Source organism: Phoca vitulina, unplaced genomic scaffold, assembly GCF_004348235.1.
Source record: "Phoca vitulina isolate PV1807 unplaced genomic scaffold, GSC_HSeal_1.0 scaffold26, whole genome shotgun sequence".
NCBI classification, from domain to species: Eukaryota; Metazoa; Chordata; class Mammalia; order Carnivora; family Phocidae; genus Phoca; species Phoca vitulina.
Window position 1 is genome coordinate 21447923 of NW_022589729.1, and position 25161 is coordinate 21473083.

The 25161-nt window shown below is 38.4% G+C and overlaps 1 protein-coding gene across 1 annotated transcript in view; it reads right to left on the minus strand.

The window, feature by feature from the left end:
* Positions 1-25161, minus strand: part of PPP1R12B (protein phosphatase 1 regulatory subunit 12B) — a 209702-nt gene that overhangs the window by 77069 nt on the left and 107472 nt on the right. Inside the window, exons 14-18 of the mRNA XM_032422320.1 lie at positions 11230-11320; positions 7328-7531; positions 5247-5436; positions 5046-5158; positions 4019-4060 (exon numbers count right to left, since the gene is read on the minus strand). Coding sequence (XP_032278211.1) covers positions 4019-4060; positions 5046-5158; positions 5247-5436; positions 7328-7531; positions 11230-11320 — 640 coding nt within the window. The remainder of the gene's footprint in view (positions 1-4018; positions 4061-5045; positions 5159-5246; positions 5437-7327; positions 7532-11229; positions 11321-25161) is intronic.

A 25161-nucleotide genomic window follows, 5' to 3' on the forward strand; every position in this document is an offset into this window, starting at 1 on the left:
TTCTGGACTGGGAAAATGACATTGCTAAGTTTGAGAGTGAGGTTTCAGTGATTTTGTTCAGACTAAGTGCTACCCGATTTGCCTAAAAGCAACAGGGATGGAGGGAGGGTGGGGATGGGAGGGAAGCATTTTGTATGGAAATTCTTACTTCCTGAAAGACATAAGTACCTACCTATGTCAAGGACAACAGAAGAATGCTGATATTCTACCCACTGACTGAATCTTGATACTCAGAGTAGGCTTTTCAGTTGTCCTTCGAGAAGACATTCCTTCACTTAAGGAACTGAGATGCTACTAGCAAGTCAATTTGAACATAAAATCTGTTGAGTAAAAAACCAAATGGGTAAATAGGGAATGCAGAGGATATAAGCCCTGATTTCAGGTCTGTTTCACTAAAGTCAAATAAAAAGGTTCCCCGATGCAGGCACAGGGTGATCAACTAGCAGAGCTTTCATATGCCTGAATACTTCTTAACTTCTTTGGGCCTCAGTTTTCTTAACTGTAAATTGAAGTCCCTAACCCAAGTTATCTCTAACTTCCCAAAAGTTGGGAGGCAAGTAACTTCATTACACTTAACTGGGTTCTTTAACAATTCCTTTAAAACTAAAGAATCTGTCTTCTGTTCAAATTCTTTAGGGCACTACCAGCATCTTTTCTGTTGACCACTTGTGCCCTCTAGTGATAAACTTAATTATACAACAGAATTGGCTAGGGAAACAGTCTGTTCCAGAGGAGTAAATGGGGCAAACAGCAAAAACGCAGTAGATAAAATCAATGTAAAGCAAAAGAGGCAGGCCAAAGATGTAGGCAGGCCAAAGATGTAGGTAAAAAAAAGATGGAAAGAAACCAAATGGCCATCACTTTCTGCAGTGTGCCTATGACTGCGCCTTCCAGAACACTGTAAAGAAATTACCTCTAGTAATTACCACTAACTAGTAAAGAAAACAAACATGCTCCTGAATATAAAAGTTTTTTCGGGTATGACTGGAATACCTTTCTTCCTCACATGAAGATCTAGATACAGTTTCTTTTTCACTTAGCAAGATAAAAGATATATTAAGACTTCTGGAAAATATCTATTACATACGTAATGTGGATAATTAACAGATGTGCTTTGAACGCAACCTGTCAAGGAGGTGCTAAGACATCAAATTATATATTCATTGCCAGTCTCACCTGTTCATGGATTTACCAATGGGAATGGGTTCTGACTAAAATCATGTAGTATGTTGGGCTTAAGCAAAGTCCCCAGCCTTCTAAGTATCATTCCTTGGTGTCACCACCATAGAAATGCACAACTGGTCTTTCTCCTATCACATAATTGAAAACAAACATCAGGGCCTTTCCTGGCAATAAATCATATCTGTATATAAATGCTGATAACATTTTTCTAGCACAGGTGCACAAAAAGAAGAAATGGATTTCAGTGATACCAAACAGAGATTTAAGTTAAACAATAGAGAGGTCTTCTTAACCATGCTGTTGTTACTGATACAAGGGCGAGAGGTTAAAGAATCTTCTTTTGAAATCTTTTAAGAGGAGGAAACAAAATCTGTACTTATTTGGAGTCATTTTAATTCTAACCTTAACTGGGACGTAAGATAGGAATAATAACCACTGAAGTTTCCTTTCTACTCTTAAAATGAAATATGACTGTATGCTTCATATATATGAAGTTCAAGAACAGGCAATATTAATCCATAGTGACAGAAATCAGAAGAGAGGTTGTCTCTTGGGACAGGGAAGGGGGCATGAGGGAACTTTTCAAGGTGATGGAAAAATTTTGTATTTTGAGTGGTGTTTACACTGGTGTATACAGTTGTCAAAACTCATCAGATAATACACTTAAGATCCGTGCAGTTTATTGATTGTAAATTTTATCTCAAAAAAATATATATGCCAGAGTCTTGGGAAGAATGAACTTTAAAAATACCACCACTACTCTTTAAGAACAGGCTCAGAAAGAGAAGGGAACTGTCATGACCTCAATAGCATATATAGTCTTACTGAACCAAAAACCAAGAAAAGAAAACTGCCCTGGCTTCTCAGCAGTATCCATGCTCACTAGCTAACAGTGCCAATTCAACGGAATGCCCCCTCCTCTGGCTGGCTCAATTCTGCCGCCTGATGGAAGGACATGGAGGTGGGGGAGAAAGATTGGTCCTAAGAGATTACTGATTGTCTTGAAGTAGAACTGCAGCTTACATGGCCAGGCATGTTGCTCTGCAGGTCCATATGATGATAACGGCATCATGTCTGCTAGTGTTAGAAGACAGTACTTGGGAGAAAAACAGGTAAGTGTTTTTGGCTTTTTGTTTTCCCTCTTCAGTTAAACTACCTTCTAGAGATAACAGACTGTTCATTCTTCTATTAGGATTCACGTTGGAGTCTGCTTGACACATGGCAGACACTAACAGATGCCTCAAGCAGTTGGATGAGTGAAATGTTTTTCAGTCTGACAAATGACTTTCTCGTCAAACCTCAATAGTCTCTGCTCTTCCTCACCAGAAAAGAATCAGAAAATCTTTTCTGTAATTTTCATTCCATTTCATTCAAGTCCTAAGATGAAATTCTCTGGGACGCACTGCATCAGGAACATCTTAGCTTTCCTTACCTGGTGCCCTATGTTAGGATTTTCCCATGGCAAGTGGTTTGGAAAGGTGGAGACACAGATTTTCACCGACAAAAGACATTCTGTCACGACAAAGCCATCCTTGTTGTCATTCCCTTTACGGATTTAATGTCCTCTATAACTCTCTAGGGATTTGTAGTCCATTTCAGTGCTCTGTATCTATTATTCAGATTCTCTCTTTAGGTATCTTATAATTCCCTAAAGCAACCTTCCTACATTCACTCTTTGTCTCCAAAAGCCTTTCCCAGCCCATTGAAGAACTGAAGGGTTGCTGTTATTTATGCATGTGCATGAACCTCTTTGTGGTATTTCCACTTGACATGGCTCATCTTTGTGAAGTCACCTAGCTTCAACCAACGGTAAGCAGTTCTCACCTATGTCACCACTAGTCATCTTGGCATTGCTTTTTGGAAGGCCCTACTGATTGCTTTGGATCTTGACTAAAATACAGGCAGGTCAATGACATAATAGAGTATTTCTATTTCCTCTGCTAAGAACAAGTTAGTTGTTGATTTTCAGTATGGTTTATCAAATACATTCTTTTTTTTTAAGTAGGCACCATGCTGGGTGTGAAGCCCAGTTAACATTCTCTCTCCCTTGCATTCTGCCCTGCCCCTACCTCTTAAAAAAAAAAAAAGAGTCGGAGGCTTAACCAACGGAGCCACCCAGGCGCCTCTCAAATATATTCTGAAAACCTACTTTCAACTAACTGCAGGATACAAAAAGTCCATCTTTTTTACATAATTTCCAGTAGAGATGTACATGTAGTCTCAAATCATGTAGTCAAAACCAAATTCCTTCCTTCCTGAAAAATAGTACTGATAAGGAAACCACTAACTTTCTGTCATGTTTGAGTGGCTTTCAGGAACCTGGAGTGTCAGGAAGGCTGGGCCCAGGTCATCCACTGCAGAGAAAAGTTGATGCCAGGCCTGAGTTGTATAAGAGTCAAGGGTTTAACCTTATTTCAAAGTCAAATATGTGACTTTTGGATTGTGTGATGTTTACATTCTTCACATTTATGTTCCTTTCTCTATATAAGTATAGACCCATAAAAGAAATAGTATCACTCTTCACTTTTCTTCCGAAGATTTCAAAGTACTTTCTACAATCCAATAACGTATTCACAAGAGAGAAAAAGCAGATAGACAGATCCTAGAACTGTGTTAGGGATCAGCAGAAGGCATAGAGAAGTGCAGGAAACTTGCTCAAGAGCATCTGAAGACAATGTACCACCAACTAACACCTGCCACATCTCTCAGAGCAATGTCTATCTCCAAACTCTCCCTCAACTCAAATCTACATAGGGCCTGCTCTTTTCTAATGAAATTGTATGCACACGAGAAGGGCTGAACCAAGAGGGACATACCTCACTGGCTTGCCACTTACCAGTGCTGCTTTTACCTCTTCAGAGACGTCAGTTTCATCTTCCTGAAAAGGAAGAAGAAAAACAAGAGGACCATAGTCACAGACATCCTTGAAAGCAACAAGGTCAGCTCCCATCAATTATGCATCTTGGCATTTCAAACATAGGCAGTGAGAACTGACTGCCAAGTGATGCTCTGTTACTGCCTTTTAACAGCCGCCATAGGCAGACAGCTCAGAAACACTGCCTGTCATCAAAAACGTCAAATAAACCATAGCAGGAAAAGGGGTATCTTTAGAAAGGACAGACTTTATTCCATCTCTGTCAATAGTTATTGTCTGTCAATAGTCTATTTGGTCCTATAAAAATGAGATACTTTTATCTTAAAGAATAGTTTCTAATAGATGACTATTACTGTTTCATTCCTTGTCTCACTGAATGGTTCATCTAGTTTTCAGATGAGTCACTGGTAACCAGGGACCTCTTGATTCTTGGTCACTTAATTTTTAAAATGCCAATAACAAAAGTTGAGTGACACCGGTAGAGAACAGGAGGGTGAATTAAAGTCCTGAATGTGTGCTTGCAGTTAGTAAGCCCTGGTGCACCTGTCTTTATTTTAAAGCCAAAGTTAATCTGTTTTATATTTTTTTTTTCTTTTTTCCTCTAAAAGAGTAAAATTGAGTCAGATGAACTTATATTACTAAGATTTTAGGTTCCTTGAAATTCTTGTAACACTCCTAAAATATTTCATTAGAATCTCTGCTTATATGTGATAATACTATTGACTAACTACATGACTTTCTGGGAATATTAGGGAGAATTGAGTGCCTACTACGTGCCTGGCACTGCTCTAGGTACTGGGCGTCTGGCCAAGGATATACCAAAGGAGTCCCACACTAGGTAGGTCGTCTTCTCTTTCCTCAGTAATATTTCTTGATAATCTGCAAGATTCATCAGACCAGGTGGGACCCTTTCTTTTTTTTGAACTCAGCAGAAAGGACGGCAGCCATGGGTGATGTGATATGTCCCAGCACGGACCAATCCACTTACATCCTTTGTCCAGAAATTGATGCCCGTGCCTCGTCGTCGTTCCTTGGGCCGCCTCCTCTCACGGATGGACAGTCTAGTAGAGGACTGATCATCCACATCTGCTTCTTCACTCTCTGGCCAGAGATAAAACAAAGTGTGACCTTAGGAAATGGGGGCATGTACACGACGGGGGGACGCCACCTATTCTGAAGCTCTACATACCATTTTTGTCCATTTCCTTTGCAACTGCAGCGTTTGTGGTGGTCTCTGGACTCTCCGAGTCAGGGACTGGAGACCTGCTTGTCCGCAGCAGATGGGAACTGGTGTAGAGAGAGGATCTTGATGCAGAAGGAGATACTGGTGTTGTGGGTTTGTCTGGCTGGACTGGGTACCTCAGGCGACGATAGACAGGCTGGAAATAATCCACAGGGTAAGACGTTAGAGGTCAAGTCCAACCAAAGGATAAGGATAGCAGGCTTATTAAAAATGGGCTTTTCCTATACAAAGAGGCTTATTAATAGTTGATGCTCAGTAAATAGCTACTGAGCTGAACTAAAGTTAGTTAGTTAATTAGCCAGAAAGGAAACAGCTTCTGGATTCCTATTCTGATAATACCATCAGGTTGACAGCAGCCCAGGAAAATTTTTCCTAAATTGACCAAAGGGCACTAGGTAGCACTAACCTTGTTAATAAAAATTCCTTTGATTTTGGAATGAAAATAAGAAGGGTGATGGCCTTTTTAGACGGAGCACTGAAAGGCAAGATTTACATAGAAAAATAAAAAGCTTGGGAATATGAAGAAACAATACAGAGTTATCTGAGAACAGAGGCCAAATCTGAGCAATCAACCAATTTCTGAATATTCTACCAGCCTGCCATAACCAGGCTTACTGAAACTTAAAAAAACTTCCCATTTTCCACTTTGAAATTTTTCCCCAAGGAGAAAGAGACTGACAATAAGCCTTAACTTGGGTTTTTGAAGATGCACAGATAAATTCTTAATACATGTAGAGATTGTATACTTTTTTGTTTATAAAGACAGTGGCAATAAAATATAGTAAGCTTTGGAATCAGACAGAACTTGGTTCAAATTCTAGCTTCAGCACTTACTAGCTGTGTGGCCTTCCATAAGTTACTTAACTTCTCTGAGCCTCTGCTTTCTCCTATGTAAAGTAGGGATAATAGCTTCCTCAGAGAGGGTTGTGAGGTTTATACAAGAGAATGTATGGTAGATGCTTGGAACAGTAGCTAGTAGTAAGTAATCAATAAACAGTAGCTGACAGAACAAAATAAACAAAAAAACCTCAGTTAGTTTATGTAACCTAGCCAGAGTTGGAGCAAGGAGATTCCTTTCTCCTCTAACTATGGTGATGGGAAAATTTATCATCCCAACTGAGACACTTCTGAGAGTGAAGATGAATGGTATCAATAATTACACTAAGATAACAGGTGTAATTTGAACTCCTAATTTAAACTAGGAGTTATGTTCACCCTAAATAGAATCCTATGCCTTTGACTACCAACTCCACTTGAGAAAGGAAACATAAGTTAAAAATGCCCACCTCAATAATGACATCTTGTGGCATGTGATTAAGGGGTGCTCTGTAAACTCCTAGGTTTGCAGGGGTTTAGAGAACAATATAATCATGGTTGAGAGAGCGCTCTGTGGAGCTCAGCTGCCTATGTCAAGTTCTTGCTTAACCACTTCTCATCTGTGTGAAATGCTGGGCAAGCTACTTAACCTCTTTGTGACCTGATTTCCTTACATTTACAATACAAATAATATCTACCTCAGAGGATTAAACAAATTAATACATACGAAATAGTTGAAATAATGCCTGGTATAAAGTAGACACTCAATAAATCCTCACATTTCTATTTGTATTTTTACTATACTATAACCTCTCTCTTTAGAATAGAAAAACATCTTTAGTTAAAGAATAAATTTAGTTAATGGAACTTATTGTGGTAATCATTTCACAATATATACATATATCAAATCACCATATTGTACAGTCTAAAGTTAATAAAATGTTGTATGTCAATTCAATGTTATATCTCAACATCTCAATAAAACTGGATAAAAAATAAGCATTAGTTAAATCCGAGCACAAAATGATGACTGAAGGACGGACATCCTCTGAGTTCTTTCAGTCATACAGGTTTGCCAATGACAGACGGACGTTACCAGTGTTTTCTATGAGTTGTCTCCTGCAAAGTAGCACCGTGCTTGAGTTATCAGTGAGGAGGGATTCCCCACATTAGTGACCCTGCTTTTAGCACAGTACATGTCAGTGACTTACTTCTTCATCCAGACTCCCACCCCAGGGTTGACGGCCCTCGCCAGCTTCCTTTGCCGGGACCGCTGAGGGCTCATGCTTCTCCGAGCTTCCTTCAAGCCCTTCAGTGCCTGTGGACTTCTGGCTAGGCTGCTCCTGAGCTTGCCGTTCTGCTCTCGACCGGCTGAAAGTCCTTTCTGCTTCCTGAAGGTCTGTTAGTGTCACGCCCTGGGAAAATGACACAAGGTCAGGAAGTTTCACCCTAACCATGGAATAACTGTTGATAAATAAGCAGGGAGACTGCCTTAAAGATCTAATAGTATCAAATTCCAAATGAAGCTCTCAAAATGTATGAGGCCATTACAAGCAAGATATACTTAAAATAAACACCTCAGTGTGCAAAGAGCCCCAGCCTGAGCCCAGGTATATTTCAAATGTAATACTTTAGCTTTTCCAGTTTGAGTTCCAGAAAATAGGGCAACATTGATGGCTGCCTGTTGTAGATGTACTTCTCTCATACTCTTAGTTCTCAGTACCTTTATTTGAAAGCTCCATACCTCCCAAGAGCAAATGGTTACCAAGAGAAATTCTCTGAATAGTGGATAGTAAGAAAAACTTGATTTTACTTATAGAAAGAAAAACCAGGCTCAAAAAGGTGAAAATTCAGAGCCAGGCTAGAACAACAACAAAAACCAACCAACAAAAACGACACCACCTAAACTAGCTTTATTCTAAGATGATTTCCTAAGTGACTCTAGGAATGTCACACAGAGACAATCCAACAATTGATATTTCCCCCAGGCTCTCAGGAGCAGCAGTACAGAAGAAAAACAAGTAGGAATCATCTGCAAGAAGAAGCGAGAAAGAGAGTTAGGACTAGAGTGAGCTGATTCTAACTCAAGCAGTTATGTGCTCAAGTCCTCATGAGAAGGAAGTTCTAAAGTTAGAGGGAGTTAAGCAAGTACTATAACCTGTTTTTTTTTTTTTTTTTTTAACTATTCCTGAATTTATTCACTCATTCTCTTAATAAATTATTAAGTGTCTTTAAGCACTGGAACTACAAAGACAAATCAAATGATTCCTGCACTCAAGAACCTTTTGATCTAATGGAAAAGACATAAGAAAACCTTGAGTATGATAGAATGTAAATAATTAAGACAGAAACATATGATCCAGCAAATTCCACTTCTGAGTATTTACCCAAAAGAACTGAAAGCAGGGTCTCAAAGAGATCATTTGTATACCCATGCTCACAGCAGTATTATTCACAATAGACAAAAGGTGTCTATTAGCAGGTAAATGAATAAATAAAATGCGATCTAACCATTTAGTATAATATCATTCATCCCTAAAAAAGAATGAAGTACGGACACAGGCTATAATGCAGATGAACCTTGAAGTACATTATGCTAAGTGAAATAAGCCAGGCACCAAAAGGACAAATAATGTATGATTCCGCTTGTGTGAAGTACTTAGAGTGATCAAATTCATAGAGACAAGAAGTAGAATGGTGGTTGTCAGAAGCTAGAGGAGGGCGGAGAGGGAATTATTGTTGAATATATACAGAGTTTCAGTTTGGGAAGATCAAAAATGTTCTGGAGATGGATGGTGGTAATAGTTACAAAATAATGTGAATGAACTTAATGACACTTAAAAAAATGGTTAAAGTGATAAACTGCATGTTATGTATTTTTTACCACAATAAACCAAACTAACACAAAAAAAACTATAGGTAAGTCTTGGTCTTTTTTTTTCTTTTTTTACAAAGAGAAAGCACAGCCCTTTTCTTCCTTCCTTCCTTCCTTCCTTCCTCCCTCCCTCTCTCTCTCTCTCTCTCTCACTCGCTCTCTTTCTTTCAAGATTTATTTATTTATTTATTTGACAGTGAGAGAGAGAGTACAAACAGGGGGAGTGGCAGGCAGAGGGAGAGGGAGAAGCAGGTTCCCCACAGAGCAGGGAGCCTGATGGGGGGCTCGATCCCAGGACCCCGGGATCATGACCTGAGCTGAAGGCAGACGCTTAACGACTGAGCCACCCAGGCGCCCCATAAATAAAATCTTAAAAAAAATAAAGTCCCTTTCTTCAGTCCTCAGCTTTCCTGCCTGACCTCTGTAGAATTTACAACTGTTACCTTCAACTGACTTTTCATTTACTTCTATGCCACTCCTATTTCCTGGTTTACCTTTCATCTCTCCGGCTGCTCCTTTTAATTGTGCTTCATCAGCTCATCGTCCTCTGCCTCCTTAATGCCAAGTCACAGCTTTCTCTCCCTTCTCCTTGCCAGTACATCCTGACTGAGTTCATGGTCTTGTTACTTCCAGCTTGGACTGCTGTGACAGCTTCCTAACACGTCTTCTTGTTTCCTGCTTTTATAAACATATTTTTGCCGACCACTCCCATCAATTCTCTGCGCAGTGATTTTTGCAATATTATACAGATTGGGGTGCCTGGGTGGCTCAGTTGGTTAAGCGTCGACTCTTTTTTTTTTTTTTAGAGGGAGAGAGAGCAAGAGTGCGACTGAGTCACCCAGGCACTCCATAGCCTCCGACTCTTGATCTCAGCTCAGGCTTGATTTCAGGGTTGTGAGTTCAAGCCCCATGTTGGGCTCTACACTGGGCAGGGAGCCTACTTAATTAAATGAGGTATCCCTGTATACAATTCAGTGGTTTTAGCATATTCACAGAGTTCTGCAACCATCATCACCATCTCATTTCAGAACATTTCATCACCCCAAAAAGAAACTCGATATCCATCAGCAGTCACTCCCATTCCTTCCTCTCTCCCACCCTGGCAACCACCAATCTATTTTCTTTCTTTCTTTTCTTTCTTTCTCTCTCTCTCTCTTTCTTTTTTCTTTCTTTCTTTTTTTTTTAGAGAGACAGAGAGCGAGAGTGAGGTGGGGGAGGACCAGTGGGAGAGGGAGAGAATCTTAAGCAGGCTCCATGCCCAGCACGGAGCCTGACGCACGACCCTGGGATCATGACCTGAGCCGAAATCAAGAGTTCGACACAACTGACTGAGCCACCAGGTGCTCCACTAATCTATTTTCTATTTCTCTGGCTTTGCCTATTCTGGATATTTTCATATAAATGGAATCATGTCTGGTTTCTTTCACTTAACATAATGTTTTCTTAAGTTTCCTGCACATTGTAGCATTAGCATGTATCTCTTTATTGCCAAATAATACTCTATTGTATGGCTATATAATACTTATTTATCCATTCCTTTGTTAATGGATATTTGTTTTCTTTTTTCCCCAGTTATGCTAACTGCTTAATTTATTTGGTCTGCTTGATGGCTCAGCCTGTGCCCACGACTCCTACAGCTGCAGAGGATAGCTGAGGCACGCCCAGCCACACAATGCTAAACCTTGCTGCCGCCGGGAGCCCAGGACTCAACTCTATAGCAAGCTTGCCAACTCCACACATAAATATGATCTATATAGCAAGTAAACTCTGGCCAGAGTTCAGAAATGACACTGAATTTGGGATGTGGGCTATTGTGCATAATGCTGTTATAAACATCTATGTGCAAGTTTTTGTGTGGACATATGTTTTCATTTCTCTTGACTATATACCTAAGAGTAGAATTGCTAGGTCATATGGTAACTGTATATATAACATTTTGGGGAACTGCCAAACTCTTCTCCTTTAGGGACTCTTAAGATGTGGCCTCTTAAACACAAATGGAATGATTAGTCTTGTGAAGGAAAGGAGATAAACCTGCTCTGAGCCTGGAGAAATAAAAGTGAGAGTGGGCAGATGTAGCTATAAATTCATCTGATACTATGTAGTATAAGATTTAACACAGGTGAAAACTTTTACAACAGTGGCTGGAGTAAGGAACTCATCTTAACGATTTTTTAATTGTACCTCCAACAGAAAGGAAGATAGACAAAATGACATAAAAAAGAAGGTCACACTCACTTGAGTAGACCTTCGAGTCTGCCGAGCTTGTCTGGAGCGTGCTTTCCGTAAAGACTCTGCTTCCTCATCCCGTACAGGAGTCAGATACGACCTGTAGAGAAAAAAAGTAATACCAGAAGTAAGAGACCTTTGCTGCATGTACTTGAGGAATGACAAGGTACTTCCACACACTGCAGTGATTTCTACACTCTAAGAATGAACTTAGGCAGAATCAAAATGATAGAAATGCTATCAGTGAAAATTGCATAATCCAAGACATTACTTATAAATTTATTACTGTTCATGCAGAATCATGTCGTCTGTAAAATGAGACTTTCATTTCTTCTTTCCATCCTTAAAATTTTTCTTTCTTTCTTTTCTTGCTTTAATGCTCTGGCTAGAACCTCTAGGACATGTTGAAAAGGAGTGATGATAGCAAGTTTTCATGCTTTGTTCCTGCCTTCAGAGACAAAGCATTCAGCATTTTATCACTGTGATGTCTACTGCAAGATTTCTGTAGATGCTGCTTCTCAAGTTCAATCAATTCCTTTCCATTCCAGTAGGAAGTAGGCTAAGAGGATTTTGTTGTTATTGGTTCTGTTTTTTTAATCATTAGTGTGTGTCAAACTTATCACATGCTTTTCTTCCCCATATTATCATTTTCCTTCTTTTTTCTGTTAATATGGTGAATCACATTGAATAATTTTTGAATGATAAAATAACACTGGATTCTTAGGATAAGCTCAACTTGGCTATGATGTATCAACTTTTTTTAAAGAAATATTATTTTATTATTTTTTTTAAGTAAGCTCTATACCCAACATGAGGTTTGAACTCACAACCCTGAGATCAAGAGTTGCATGCTCTACTGACTGAGCCAGCCAGCCACCCCTATATAGACTTACTTTTATATAGATTCAGTATTATTTAGTTTAGGATTTCTCCATCCACGTTTATTAGAGAAAATGGCCTATATTTTTCCCTTCTTATAATAACCTGGTCAGGTCTAGAATTAAGATCATACAAGTTGAGAAGTGTTTTCTCTTTGTCTATTTTCTATAAGAATTTGTACAAGATTAAGATTGTTTCCTTCTTAAATAAATTAGTAAAGTGCACCAATGAAGCCATCTGGATTTAAAGTGTTCTTTATGGGAAGGTTTTAAATAAGGGGTTCAATTTCTTTAACTGATTTAGGCCTAGTCAGATTTTCTGTTTTGGTAATATTTGTTTTTCAAAGAACTTAATATTCTTATATTTAGTGGCACAAAATTGTTCATAATACTCTTGTATATTTTATTTTATTTATTTTTTTACTCTTGTATATTTTAATTGTCATTTTAGTATCTGTAGCAATGATTCTCAATTTTTTGGTCTCAGGGCCCTTTACGTTTTATATATATATACATTTAAGATTTTATTTATTTGACAGAGAGAGAGCACAAGCAGGGGGGACAGCAGGCAGAGGAAGAAGCAGGCTCCCCGCTCAGCAGGGAGCACTATGTGGGGCTCGATCCCAGGACCCTGAGATCATGACCTGAGCTGAAGGCAGATGCTTAACCAACTAAGCCACCCAGGTGCCCCTACATTTTTTTTAAAAAGATTTTATTTATTTATTTGAGAGAGAGAGAGTGAGCAAGAGCAGGGTGAAGGGCAGAGGGAGAAGCAGACTCCCCACTGAGCAGGGAGCCCAATGTGAGACTTGATCCCAAGACCCTGGGATCATGACCTGAGCCAAAGGCAGACGCTTAACCTACTGAGCCATCCAGGCGCCCCTCTCTTACATTTTTAAAAATTACTGAGGACCCTCAAAGGGCTTTCGTTTATGTATATCTATTAATGTTTACCTTAGCAGAAATTAAAACTGAGAAATTTAAAAAATATGCACTAATGCATTTAAAAATAAGAGCCCTATTATAAAAAGTTACATCAATAACTTATCTTTTATGAAAATAACTATTATCTAAAACGAAATAATTTAGTAAGGGTGTTGTATTACATTTTTATAATTTTCTTTAACACTGGCTTAGTAGAAGATAACCAGATTTTCATACACACTTTATTTAATATGTTGTATAACAGTGTTTCAGTTAAAATATATAAAGACCTAAATTTTTAAAATGTTAAAATTTAGGGTCTCACTAGTATATATTCTATTCTATAAGAAGAGAGAGAGAGAGGGAAAAAAAAAAAAAGGAATATTAAGCCAAACACTTCCAATTCTACTTTACTAGGATGTAAGGATATGGTTTTAAGCTACATGGGTAAGAAACTCTCCAGGCACCACTTCTAGTAACTTTTACAAGGAAGTGCTTTTATATTGAGCATTTGAAAGGTATGATGTATTTTAATCTACCTCCAAAGTATTAAATAAACATGTGATTGCAATGCAAAAAATAAATAAATGAATTAATTAATTAAATAAAATATATAAAGAATATACAATCTTTCACAGGTTTATAGTTGGAAAAGCCAGTAGCATTATAATAGCTTTTTTTTTTTTTTAAAGATTTTATTTGGGGCGCCTGGGTGGCTCAGATGGTTAGGCGTCTGCCTTCGGCTCAGGTCATGATTCCAGGGTCCTGGGATCGAGCCCCGCATCGGGCTTTCTGCTCAGCGGGGAGCCTGTCTCCCCCCTGCTCATGCTCTCTCTCTCTCCATATCTCTGTGTCTCAAATGAATAAATAAAATCTTTATAAAAATAAAAATAAAAAAAATAAAGATTTTATTTATTTATTTGACAGAGAGAGACACAGCGAGAGAGGGAAAACAAGCAGGGGGAGTGGGAGAGGGAGAAGCAGGCTTCCTGCTGAGCAGGGAGCCCGATGTGGGGCTCGATCCCAGGACCCTGGGATCATGACCTGAGCCAAAGGCAGCCGCTTAATGACTGAGCCACCCAGGCGCCCCTATAATAGCTTTTTTAGATAATTATGGATATTCTTCTTTGATACTATATACTAAAATACAAGTGGTAGTTTCTTAAAGGTTAATAGCAAGTGGAATCTGAAACCATGTTAATAGACTATTCATATTCTGTTACATTGAAATCTATTGGTCTATCTTGCACTTTGAATGGACCTTCTTACCCATGAAAGAATTTGGGTCATTACACATTGGTCATTTGGAAAACACTGGTGCAGATCTTCCAAATGTTGACACACTGCATTATAGACTAATAATTTTATAAATCACATTCTGTAACATAGGGCGTAAGCTCCTTGACATGGCCCTGGTAATGATTGTTTTGGATTTGACACCAAAAGCAAAGGCAACAAAAGCAAAAATAAATAAGTGGGACTATATCAAACTAAAAACCTTCTGCATTGCAAAGTAAACTATCAACAAGATGAAAAGGCAACCTACAGAATGGAAGAAAATATTGGCAAATCATGTATCTGGTAAGGGGTTAATATCCAAACAGATAAAGAACTCATACAAAATAATAGGAAAAAAAATCTGATCTCACTTATATATGAAATCTTAAAAAAACACAAACTCATAGATACAGAGAACTGATTTGTGGTTAATGGAGGCAGGGAGTAGAGGGTGGGCAAAGTAGGTGAAGGTGCTCAAAAGGTACAAAATGTCATTTATAAGATTAGTAAGTCCTGGGTATATAATGTACAGTACGGTGACTATAATTAACAATGCTGTATTATATACTTGAAAGTTGCTAAGAGAGTAATTTTAAAAGTTCTTATCATGAGGAAAAAAAATTGTAACTATGTGTGATGATGGATGTTAACTAAACTTATTGTAGTAATCATTTTGTAATATATTTACTAAATCACTAAGTTGTACACCTAAAACTAATACAATGATATGTCTATTATATCTCAATAAAAAATAATAGAAAAATAAAACAAAAAAATTACATTCTTTAATATCACCTTTGATAGTAGGGCAGTCTTTAAATATTGGGAAGCAGTCAATAAAACCACTCATAATGGCAGATACAAGTTTTCCAAAATTCTAATTTCTGTTTGAAATTTAAAATTTTATAATTGGCAACAAATACTTTGTGACAAGCTCACTTTGTTCATTTTCAAGAAAATGTCTGCCAAATACCCAAGTCTAAAGGACCATAGTCTGCCCATTCTTTCAAGTAAAAATGGTGTTCCAGGAAAAAAGCAGCTAATTCTTCTTTTTTCTTCCTCTGCATTTCAATTCTACTTATATTAGACCTTATCGGTCATATTCTATTTATTTATTATGCTTTTTCTGTACTTCCCCTTCCTTTTCTCACTCTGGGTTTCATTCTGGATTATTTTCTTTTTCTTTCCTTTTTAAGTTTTATTTATTTAAGTAATCTCTACACTCAGTGTGAGGCTTGAATTCACAACCCTGAGATTGAGAGTTGCACGCTCTTCCAACTGAGCCAGCTGGGCACTTCATTCTAGGTATTTTCTACTATCCATATAATTAGTTCACTATTCCTCTCTTCAGCTGGTCTACTATAAACTCACCAGTTGAGTTTCTAATTACAGTTATTTAAAGTTTTGGTTCTAGAATTTTCATTTGATTCTTTTTAAAATAGATTGCAGTTCTCTGTTGAAATTCTCCACCTTCTATTTTCTTAAACATATTAACCATGATTAGTTTAAGTCCATGTTTGATAACATCAATATCTGGCTCTGTTCTTATTGATTTGTTTTCTTAGTCTTTTGGTAAATCAGTCTTATTTCTTGGTATGTCTGCTAATTTCTGGGGAAAAAAAAAAACCCACATTTTTTTTTTACATTGAATAAATGTCTTCATTAGGAAAACTGTAAGTGCATATACATCTTCTCATTGATATGACTTCAAAGTAGAAATAATTGTTTCTTAAATGGAGTTGTAACTTGTTTGAAAAAAAAAAAAGCACACTGCATACAGGAAGCTACCTTCTCCTGGACCACTTTCAATTACAGATCCAATTTAAACAATACAAAATACAGTATTTATCACATTTAACAGAGACTGGGCGTCCAGCAAGGGTCCAACTGCCAAACATTTTTAATGAGAGTATATTCTTTTCCTCTACTTTGACCTTCATCTACATTGAGCTGAATGGAAGCTAGCCTTCAGTCTTTGCAAGGGCTGGTCTATTTCTGGTAAGCTCTCACTTCTAGAATGTAGCCCTTCAGTGGTCCCAGATGAATGAATGGGGCCCCACATCCAGCTCCCTGGACCAAACCCTGGAATTGGTGACCCTTGAGGACTAACTCCCCATGAAATTCTGTCTGGGTTACCAACCGGCCTACACACAGGTGCATTTCTACCTGCAAAATATATAGAGCATCACTCTTATACTTAATTCTTGACTGTTAAACCTTTCTTTGCATACTAGATAGGAGCCATAGTGAAAGAAAAGAGCTTCAAACTGGCTTATCCCCACTTCATACTCTAGAGTTTTACTGAATGAGAGAAATAGTAAAAACAGGCCTGGTAGGTAAGAAGTCTTAAATATTTGAAGTCATACATCTAATTTTTCATAGAAAAATTAGAAGACAAAAATGTAAAAACAAAAATAAACTAAAATTCCATCATATGAAAATAACCCATTTGCATTCTACTACATCTATGTCTAGATTATTATCTATGTACGTATCTATGTATTTAGTATACAATTTTTTTAGTGAATATCATGTAGACTATTTTGTTACCTATGTCAATATGAGATGTTTATGATTTAAACTGTAAAAAAAAAAATCTAAAGACAAAACCCAGAAAACTCCAGTACTTAAATTTGTAAATATTTTGAGGAAGGAAGCAACATTTTCATTCATTTTCCTTTACCTAGATGTGGATTCCAAGGTTCACAAAAGTGACACACCTAACTTATGGTTGCCTTGAGGACGTTCAAAGTTTTAAGTAGAGTCCAGGCCCTTGCACTTTCTAAAATCTAGACTAGGTGGTGAACAAACTCTGGTCCTGAGCCAAATCTGGCCTGCCATATTTTTATAAATAAAATAAAGTTTTACCTAACTACAGCAACAGAGTTTAATATCTACGTAGAATGGAGACAAAGTAGCCTGCAAAGCCTAAAATATTCACTATCTGGCCCTTTACAGAAAAAATTTGTGACTCCTACACCAAACCTATGCTCAACACACCTTGCTCTTTCTGAGAAGCATTTGAGCCATCCACGAAATCTGAGTACTACACAATTCCTTATTGCTATGAAAAGAAGATGGGTCTATGTTCACTAAATAGTACGATAGAAAATATAAGAGAAGCCATGGCTTTACATCTATCTCTGGCTTTCTGACATCCAGCTAAAACTAGGCTAACACCCCCAATTCAGTGGTATAGAAAGGAATTGCAGTGCGAAAGTCCTTTGATTACCGTGTTTGTCTACTATGTTTCCTAGGGGGCAGGAAGCATTTTTCTTTGCGTTTGCTATGACTTTGAGGTCATATAATCAGTGGAATTCAAATAATTACAAATAATTAGCATGACCTCACAAAAATAATTTGTTCTCTGCATCTAAAATTCATGGTGCCCCTTTATATACTACAGATGGACTAATTTTATCTTAAGAAGCTGTGAAAAATGCCTAGCGAATCACCAGTGAACCTGAAGAAAGTCACAATAAATAAAAATAGAAGACCTAAAATATCTTCTGACAAGGACAGTGTAGTGATAAAATGCCCTGGTGTGGGAATCAAACTGCCTGGGTTTGAACCCTGGCTCTTCAACGTCCTTGCTAGATGATAATCTTGGATAAAATATTTAAGTACTCCAAACCCAACCTTCTTATACGATGTAGATATTAACAGCTGGGCTAGATATTAGCAGGTGTAGGTCGGGTTCTCGTGAAGATTAAATACAGAAACACATAAAGTGCCTAGACCACGAGCTGGTACGTAGTAAGTACTCAGCAGAGCACCACCACACCGCCAACTACATTATTTTCACCGCCACAGTAAAAGCTCAGCTGTGGTCATTGGAAAAGAAAGGCTGCGTGTACCATAACAGGCAACCCATCTAATCTAATAAAAGAGTTCCCCTTAACTATTTTTACCAGAAATGGATAATTCACTTGGAAGAGGTCTTGATTCCCTTGAAAATGTGCCCTAGGAAGGTTCAAAGGGCTATCTAAGTAAAATGAAACTACTGTAAGTCAAAGAATGAAAGAGAAATTTTCATGATCTCCAAGGCAAGAACAAAGCTGTTTTCCCTAGAATGATGAGAGAGTAAAATTTTTGTCTGGAATCTACCAATAGGAAATTGGTTTTTGAAATAGCTTTAAAGAGTCCTGTATTTAAAATCTGTACTCAAAAGAGAGGGTACTTACCTGGTTCGCTTCAAATAGGGAATGACCACGTTTAGTATGTGTTTTTTTATAGCACTCATGAGGCCGTGGTCATTAATTACAGAATATCTAAACAGTCTTATAAGACAGCTTGCCATTCCTTGGACTATATCCTGTGTATAAGGATATGGAGACAAAGGTATTCCAGAAAGGCCAAAAAGAACCGCTTCGATATCAATCTGGAAGCACATATAGACAGCTATAGGGGAGGGGGACAACTTAGAGGATTAACAGGCTCATAAACCCATGGCTAAAGACTTTATGACTTCAAGGAGTCATCTGATCTTCAAGGAGTCATCTAATTCCAAGACTTCAGCTAGAGAAGACAAATTCCTGTTTTAGAGATGAGTGGATATAAGCCTAAGGAAACATTAACATACTTGCCGAAGCTCACAATGTTGTTCAGCCACAGGCCTAAAGGGACTATAACCGTGGTCTCCTGCTTCGAGTATAGCTTTTCTTAGATTACACCACTGAAATGAAAACTGTTTCTTCCACCCAGCACTGTGGATGGTACCCTAATTATGTGGATTTATGGAGCAGGACGTTTCTTTTTTCCAATCTAGCAATATCAGGAATTAGTGGATAAAGATGTCTTGCATTAGACTTTTCCTATCTTCCCCTGATGTTTCCCAAACGTATGCCAATATCAACACTCTATCTTGGGAAAGAATGATTTTTACATTTTCAGAGGTTGCCACCAACATGCTATAAAACTGTCATGAACAAAGTACAAGTGACAGGTGATATGAAGGCCTAAAGTCTCCTTCAGAGGATGTAGTTGACCCTACAGCTGCCAGAGCCCCAGCAGGTAGGCTTGAGTTCAATTTCCCTTGTTATTTCTAATTGCGTATGGGATGCTAACACTGTGGTACGGCAGAAAGAACACGGACCTGGGTTCTAGTGTCAGTTCTTCCATTAACTACTTGTTTGACCTTAAGAGAATCATGTAATTTCTTGGTACCTTAGTTTCTTCACTTACAAAATAAAGAGTAAGTCTATAGTTTTAAGGTCCCATGTAGCTTTAAACTCTAGTGAATCCATATTTATGCTGATTCTGGACAAACAGTCTCTAAGTCTTCTCACTAAAATGCCTGTTCATTGGTTCTGGTCAAATACTAAATTTCCTATGTTCTATGGGTCACTTGTTTGAGTATAGTCCAACAGAACTTTGTATGATAATGGAAAAGCTGTACACCTGCATGGTCCAGTACGGTAGCTGCTGGTCACATGTGACATCTGAGCACCTAAAATGTGCTAGTGTGACAGAGGAAATGAATTTTTAATCTTATCTAATTTTTAGTTAACTTAAATTTAAATAGCCGCTCATGGCTACTGGCTACCATATTGGAAAGCACAGCTCCAGAAGTCCTGAGAATCCAATTAAGAGACATTATCACCAAGCTCTCTCCTTAAACCTGAAAACCAGATTCAGCTCATAAAACATCAGCCTAAGAGAATGCAGTTTGTCAGCCAGCTAAGTTTAAAACCAATTAATTGACTTGATTTCCAAAGATTAATTTCCCATTTTTCTTCTGTGCCTCTCAGAGACATTATTACATTAATTTTGCGTTTTTACACGTGGTGCTTTTAAGTCCTAGTGCTGGGGCTCCTCTCTTTAAGATATTTATAGATACAGCAAATAGGAATAAGCTCACAGATACAGCACACCTCAGAGATACTTTTTCCCTAATGGCAGCATTTATTCTCTGCTAACCCCATAGGCCTTACCCCGTACCACCATACTTTCCCTCTGCCCCCTTTACAAAGAGAGCGCCAAGAAAACAGACTGTTACCTCCTTGCGCAGGCCTGCATAGCAGAATGAAGGTCAAAAGATGTGTGGAGACGAATGGCATGAGAGGTAAGTGGATGCTGGGCAAGACTGCAGTCTCAGCACCCGGTCTCCCTTGGAAACTAGAAAAGGCTTGCACTTCCACTGCTCTACAGCAAGCCAGAGGCAAAGCTTGCAATTTGCTAAGAACCTGCTACTAAGAAGGAGGAGGAAAAGGAAGGGGAGGAGAAAAGGCGAGGAAGGCAAAATCTTGGGGCTCGGCAGAGCCAGTGCTGCTAATAGCGCCCAAAATACCACTCCATTAGATGCATATTTTATACACTGTACCAAACCAATCAATACCACTTCTCATTTCATAGAGAGGGAAGAGGGGAGGAACTCTCCTTCGTGTGAAAGACGACAGAGCAAGAGAGATGCCATATTCTTATTCTGGATATTATTTCATCTGCCCTTGGGCTATCCTAGTTGCTGCATCTATCCAAGTGAGCTGTAAATACTGCCTCTCTAGAGGCTCAGGCCCAGCCAACTGGCAAGGTCAACAGCGGTAAAGAGAGAGACAAAAAAAGAACACACGACAGACAAATGCAGGGACAAATTTCAGATCTGGCATAAGTGGGTTAAAGCTAAATACAGGGAGACTGTAAGTACTGCTCAATTTGATAAGCTACCTACAGATCAGAAAGACTTCTAGAGAGGATGTATGTCACATATCAGGATATGATCTGATTTCATAGTTTAGGACAACTGTATTCAAGTGCTCATTTGACATATACTCCTCTCTAATTCAACACTGAGATCAGAGCGAAAGTTTAAGCAAGGAATCAGAGCTACATCTCCACTACACAGAATAATTATTTAAAAAGCAGGGAGGATTTCCCTCAGCTAAACGAAGCATTTCCTGAATACTCTAGATCAGTAGTTCTCAACAGGGAACAATGCCCCTGGGGGCAACGACAAAGAATTATCTGGCCCCAAACATCAATACTGCCAAGTTTGCAAACTTTTTCTGTAAAGGGCCAGACAACATATCTTCCAGGGTCTGCAAGGCTACAGAACACCTCCACTGTAGTGCCAAAGCATCACGGACAATACAGAAACGAATGGGCGAGGCTGTGTGCCTACGGCTCGCTGTCCTGCAGGGGCAGGGCCGAGCAGGTGCAACAGAGACCATGTGGCCCATAAAGCCCAAAACATTTACTGTCTGGCCCTTTACAGAAAAAGTCTGCCAATCCCTGCTCTAACCTCTTAAGTTATATGGCACCATAGGACAGCTTAGAGAACTCCTTTTGCTTTACAAACAATGCGAGTCTGGTGTTTCTGTGACCTACCTTTGATAAGTACTATATTGCCTCGAATTCTTGTACCTCTGAACATTTGTTCCATTCAAAACACTCCAGCTTCAAGTGCCAAAGCCACTTTCACAAATGACAACGTTTTACTTATTTAGGTCACTCTACAGTTAGTTCATCGGTCAGAACAGGTGTTAGGGATGCCAAGAATGGCAGATTCAGGCGCCAAAAGCGCAAGTGCTGCTTTATTTCATACCCACAGGCTGTACCAACTGGACTTGGCCAACTGTCTCCAACATTTATCACTAACTACAAAATAGACCAGGTCAAATTCAGCACCACCACTTAATTTTTTTTTTTAAGAAGAAAATACAAAAAGTCAACACACAAAATATTCATGGAAATAATCTAAATATGAAACAACAGGGGGAACAATTGAATAGATTATGGAACATTCATATGACAGAGTCTATTTAGACATTAGAAGACAAACCACAAACTACTACCGATACATAACTTGCAAAATATTAGTATTTTGAATATGTAAAGAACATATACCAATTAAAGAAGGACCAAAAACCCAAGAGAAAATAATAACAAAGCATATAATCAGGGAATTTACAAGACAGGAAACCCAAAAAGCCTATAAACATAAGAGAAAATGTTCAGTTTCACTTAATGATCATGAAATGCAAATTAAAACAAGGAGAAACCACTTCATCTTCCTTAGATTCGCAAAAGCAAAAACCACTGACGTTATCAAGAATAACATTAGTTGTAAAGACGTAGAAACTCTCATACATTGCTGGTGAGAGTGTAAACAGGAGAGCAATGTGGCATCTCAAGTAAAGAGGTACTCACTCTTTAGATCCAGAAATTCCATTTGAAAATAAATACCCTTGAGAAACTGTTACACATTTAGATAAGGAAACATGAACAAGAATGTACACAGCAACACAGCAGAATAATTAGTATTAGCAAAAGAGAGAGAGAGAGAAAATGACCTAAATGTCCAAAACCAAACTATGGTATATCTACACAGTGGACTAAAATGAGCATTCAAAATGAACAAAAGAATGCTAAGTAAAAACAGAAGGTTTGAGAATGATGTGTGCAGAATGAAACAATTTATATAAAGAATAAAAACATGTAAAAGTAGTAATATGTGTATACAAAACAGAATAATAATAAAAATTTGCAAACGATAAACACCAGATTCAGTAGAGTGACTACCTCTAGCTAGGGAGGGAGTCAAGGGGATGAGACTGAGACATACATAGGGGCTTCAACTATATTTTTAGTATTTTATTTTAAAAATACTGAAGCTAATATACCCAGGACTTAAGTGAGCCAGAACATCGATATGTTGGGTATTTGTAATATTTAATAATAATATTTAAATAAGAAAAAACTACAGTATAATCTCAAAATCAACACAACATATAAAGATGTTAGCAGGGATATTGCTGAATGGTACGATTATGGAAAAATAATTATTTTCTGCTTAAAATATGCACATTGTGGAAAACTTTATAAACTTTAAAACCTTTAAAGATTTTATTTATTTATTTATTTATTTGAGAGAGAGAGAGAGAGAGAGAGCGCGTGCGAGCGTATGCGCAAGTGGGGGCAGGGGTAGGGGGGAGGGGGGAGGGAGAGGGACAAGCAGACTGCGCTGAGTGCAGAGCCCGATGTGGGGGGCTCGATCTCATCACCCTAAGGTCTTGACCTGAGCCGAAATCAGGAGTTGGACGCTGAGCCACCCAGGCGCCCCAAACTTCAAAAACTGATCATTAGGGGCGCCTGGGTGGCTCAGTCGTTAAGCATCTGCCTTTGGCTCGGTTCATGATCCCAGGGTTCTGGGATCGAGCCCCGCATCAGGCTCCCTGCTCCGCGGGAAGCCTGCTTCTCCCTCTCCCACTCCCCCTGCTTGTGTTCCCTCTCTCACTGTGTCTCTCTCTGTCAAATAAATAAATAAAATCTAAAAAAAAAACAAAAACAAAACAAAAAAACCCTGATCATTAATATTCAAAGGACTGTTTCAAAGAGTAGGATGTAGTTATATTCCACACTTAGAAAAATCCTTTATTATCATATTTGGCAGTGACATAGAAAACACAGGTACTTTCTAGGATATACTAAAGTAATATAAATATTTCAGGAAAAAAATGCCCTTTGGTCAGCCTTAGGACAAAGAAGCAGTGAGAGTTTAGGTTTAAGAAGGTAGAAATAGGGGCTTAACCCCTGTAAGTAGGGAAATTAGGAAAGGCCTATGTTAGCACCAGGTGGGCTCTAAGGCCTAAGGTCAGTGGACTCACAGACTCCTCTCACCCACTCCAGAAACTGGTCTGCAGCTGCTGTAATCACTAGCATGGTCTTCCTTAGGAAAAAGGGGGCACCTGGAAAGTAGGAAAGCACCCAAACCTGTGCTTTTTAACCTCTACTAACAGTAACCTACTTATGACAACCAGATTTAAGCTGTCATCTCTTCCCAGAAAAAAAAAAAAAAAGCAATTACATCTAACAAAATTTTGCTAACAATTTCAGGGATTTCTAGACTTTCCTGAAGCTTGGGTTAAGAAGAGAAGGGTCTAGAACGGAAGAACTCCTTCAAGGACCTAGATCAGATTTCTCTTCAGAGAAGGCCTATAAAACAGATCTATTATCTTCTCTATCTAATCACCCCACTTTTCAGATGACTCAGATTCCTTTAATTAAGCCTCAGTGACACTTTTTAAAAGTCAGGTTTCCTGAGATATAATTTACACACAGTAAAATTTGCCCTAAAAAGTATACAGGCCAATGAGTGATAAGTTTTGACAAGTGTGTATAATCCCATAACCATCACCACAAATCAAGATACAGAACAGTTCCATCACCCCCCAAAATTCTCATGCCCCTTTGTAGTCAATCTTCGCCAAGTCCCAGCCTAAGGGGAATTTTTTGTAATTACACAAAAAGTTTTAAAACTCAATACTGAAGGAATGCATTGACTTTTTCAATCACACTAAAAAGTGATAGACAGGGGCGCCTGGGTGGCTCAGATGGTTAAGCGTCTGCCTTTGGCTCAGGTCATGATCCCAGGGTCCTGGGATCGAGTCCCGCATCGGGCTCCCTGCTCAGCGGGAGCCTGCTTCTCCCTCTCCCTCTCTCTCTCTCTGTCTCTTATGAATAAATAAATAAAATCTTAAAAATAAATAAATAAAATAAAATAAAAAGTAACAGATCAACGGCCCTAGCCCACTAAATTAGGTGTTAGCCACTATCCCATAGATTGTAACAAAAATGAGCCTACGATCTCGTGAAATAAAATTCCTTATATTCTATGCACCACTACCCACCATTCTCCAAGTTTTAGGAAGATGGGAGCTATTTTTTGTCATTACATCATTAACATTTAGCACTGTGCCTAGCTTATAGTAGGTGCTCCAACATGGTTACTGGACTCCATTAAGGTTATGGAGGAAATTTAGAATCCAAGTTATTATAGTTTTGTCTTAGGATTGGTCCCAATTACCTACTCGTTTGTTTATTTACCATTTTAAAAGTTTCATCAACAGGGTGTTTATCCATTCAT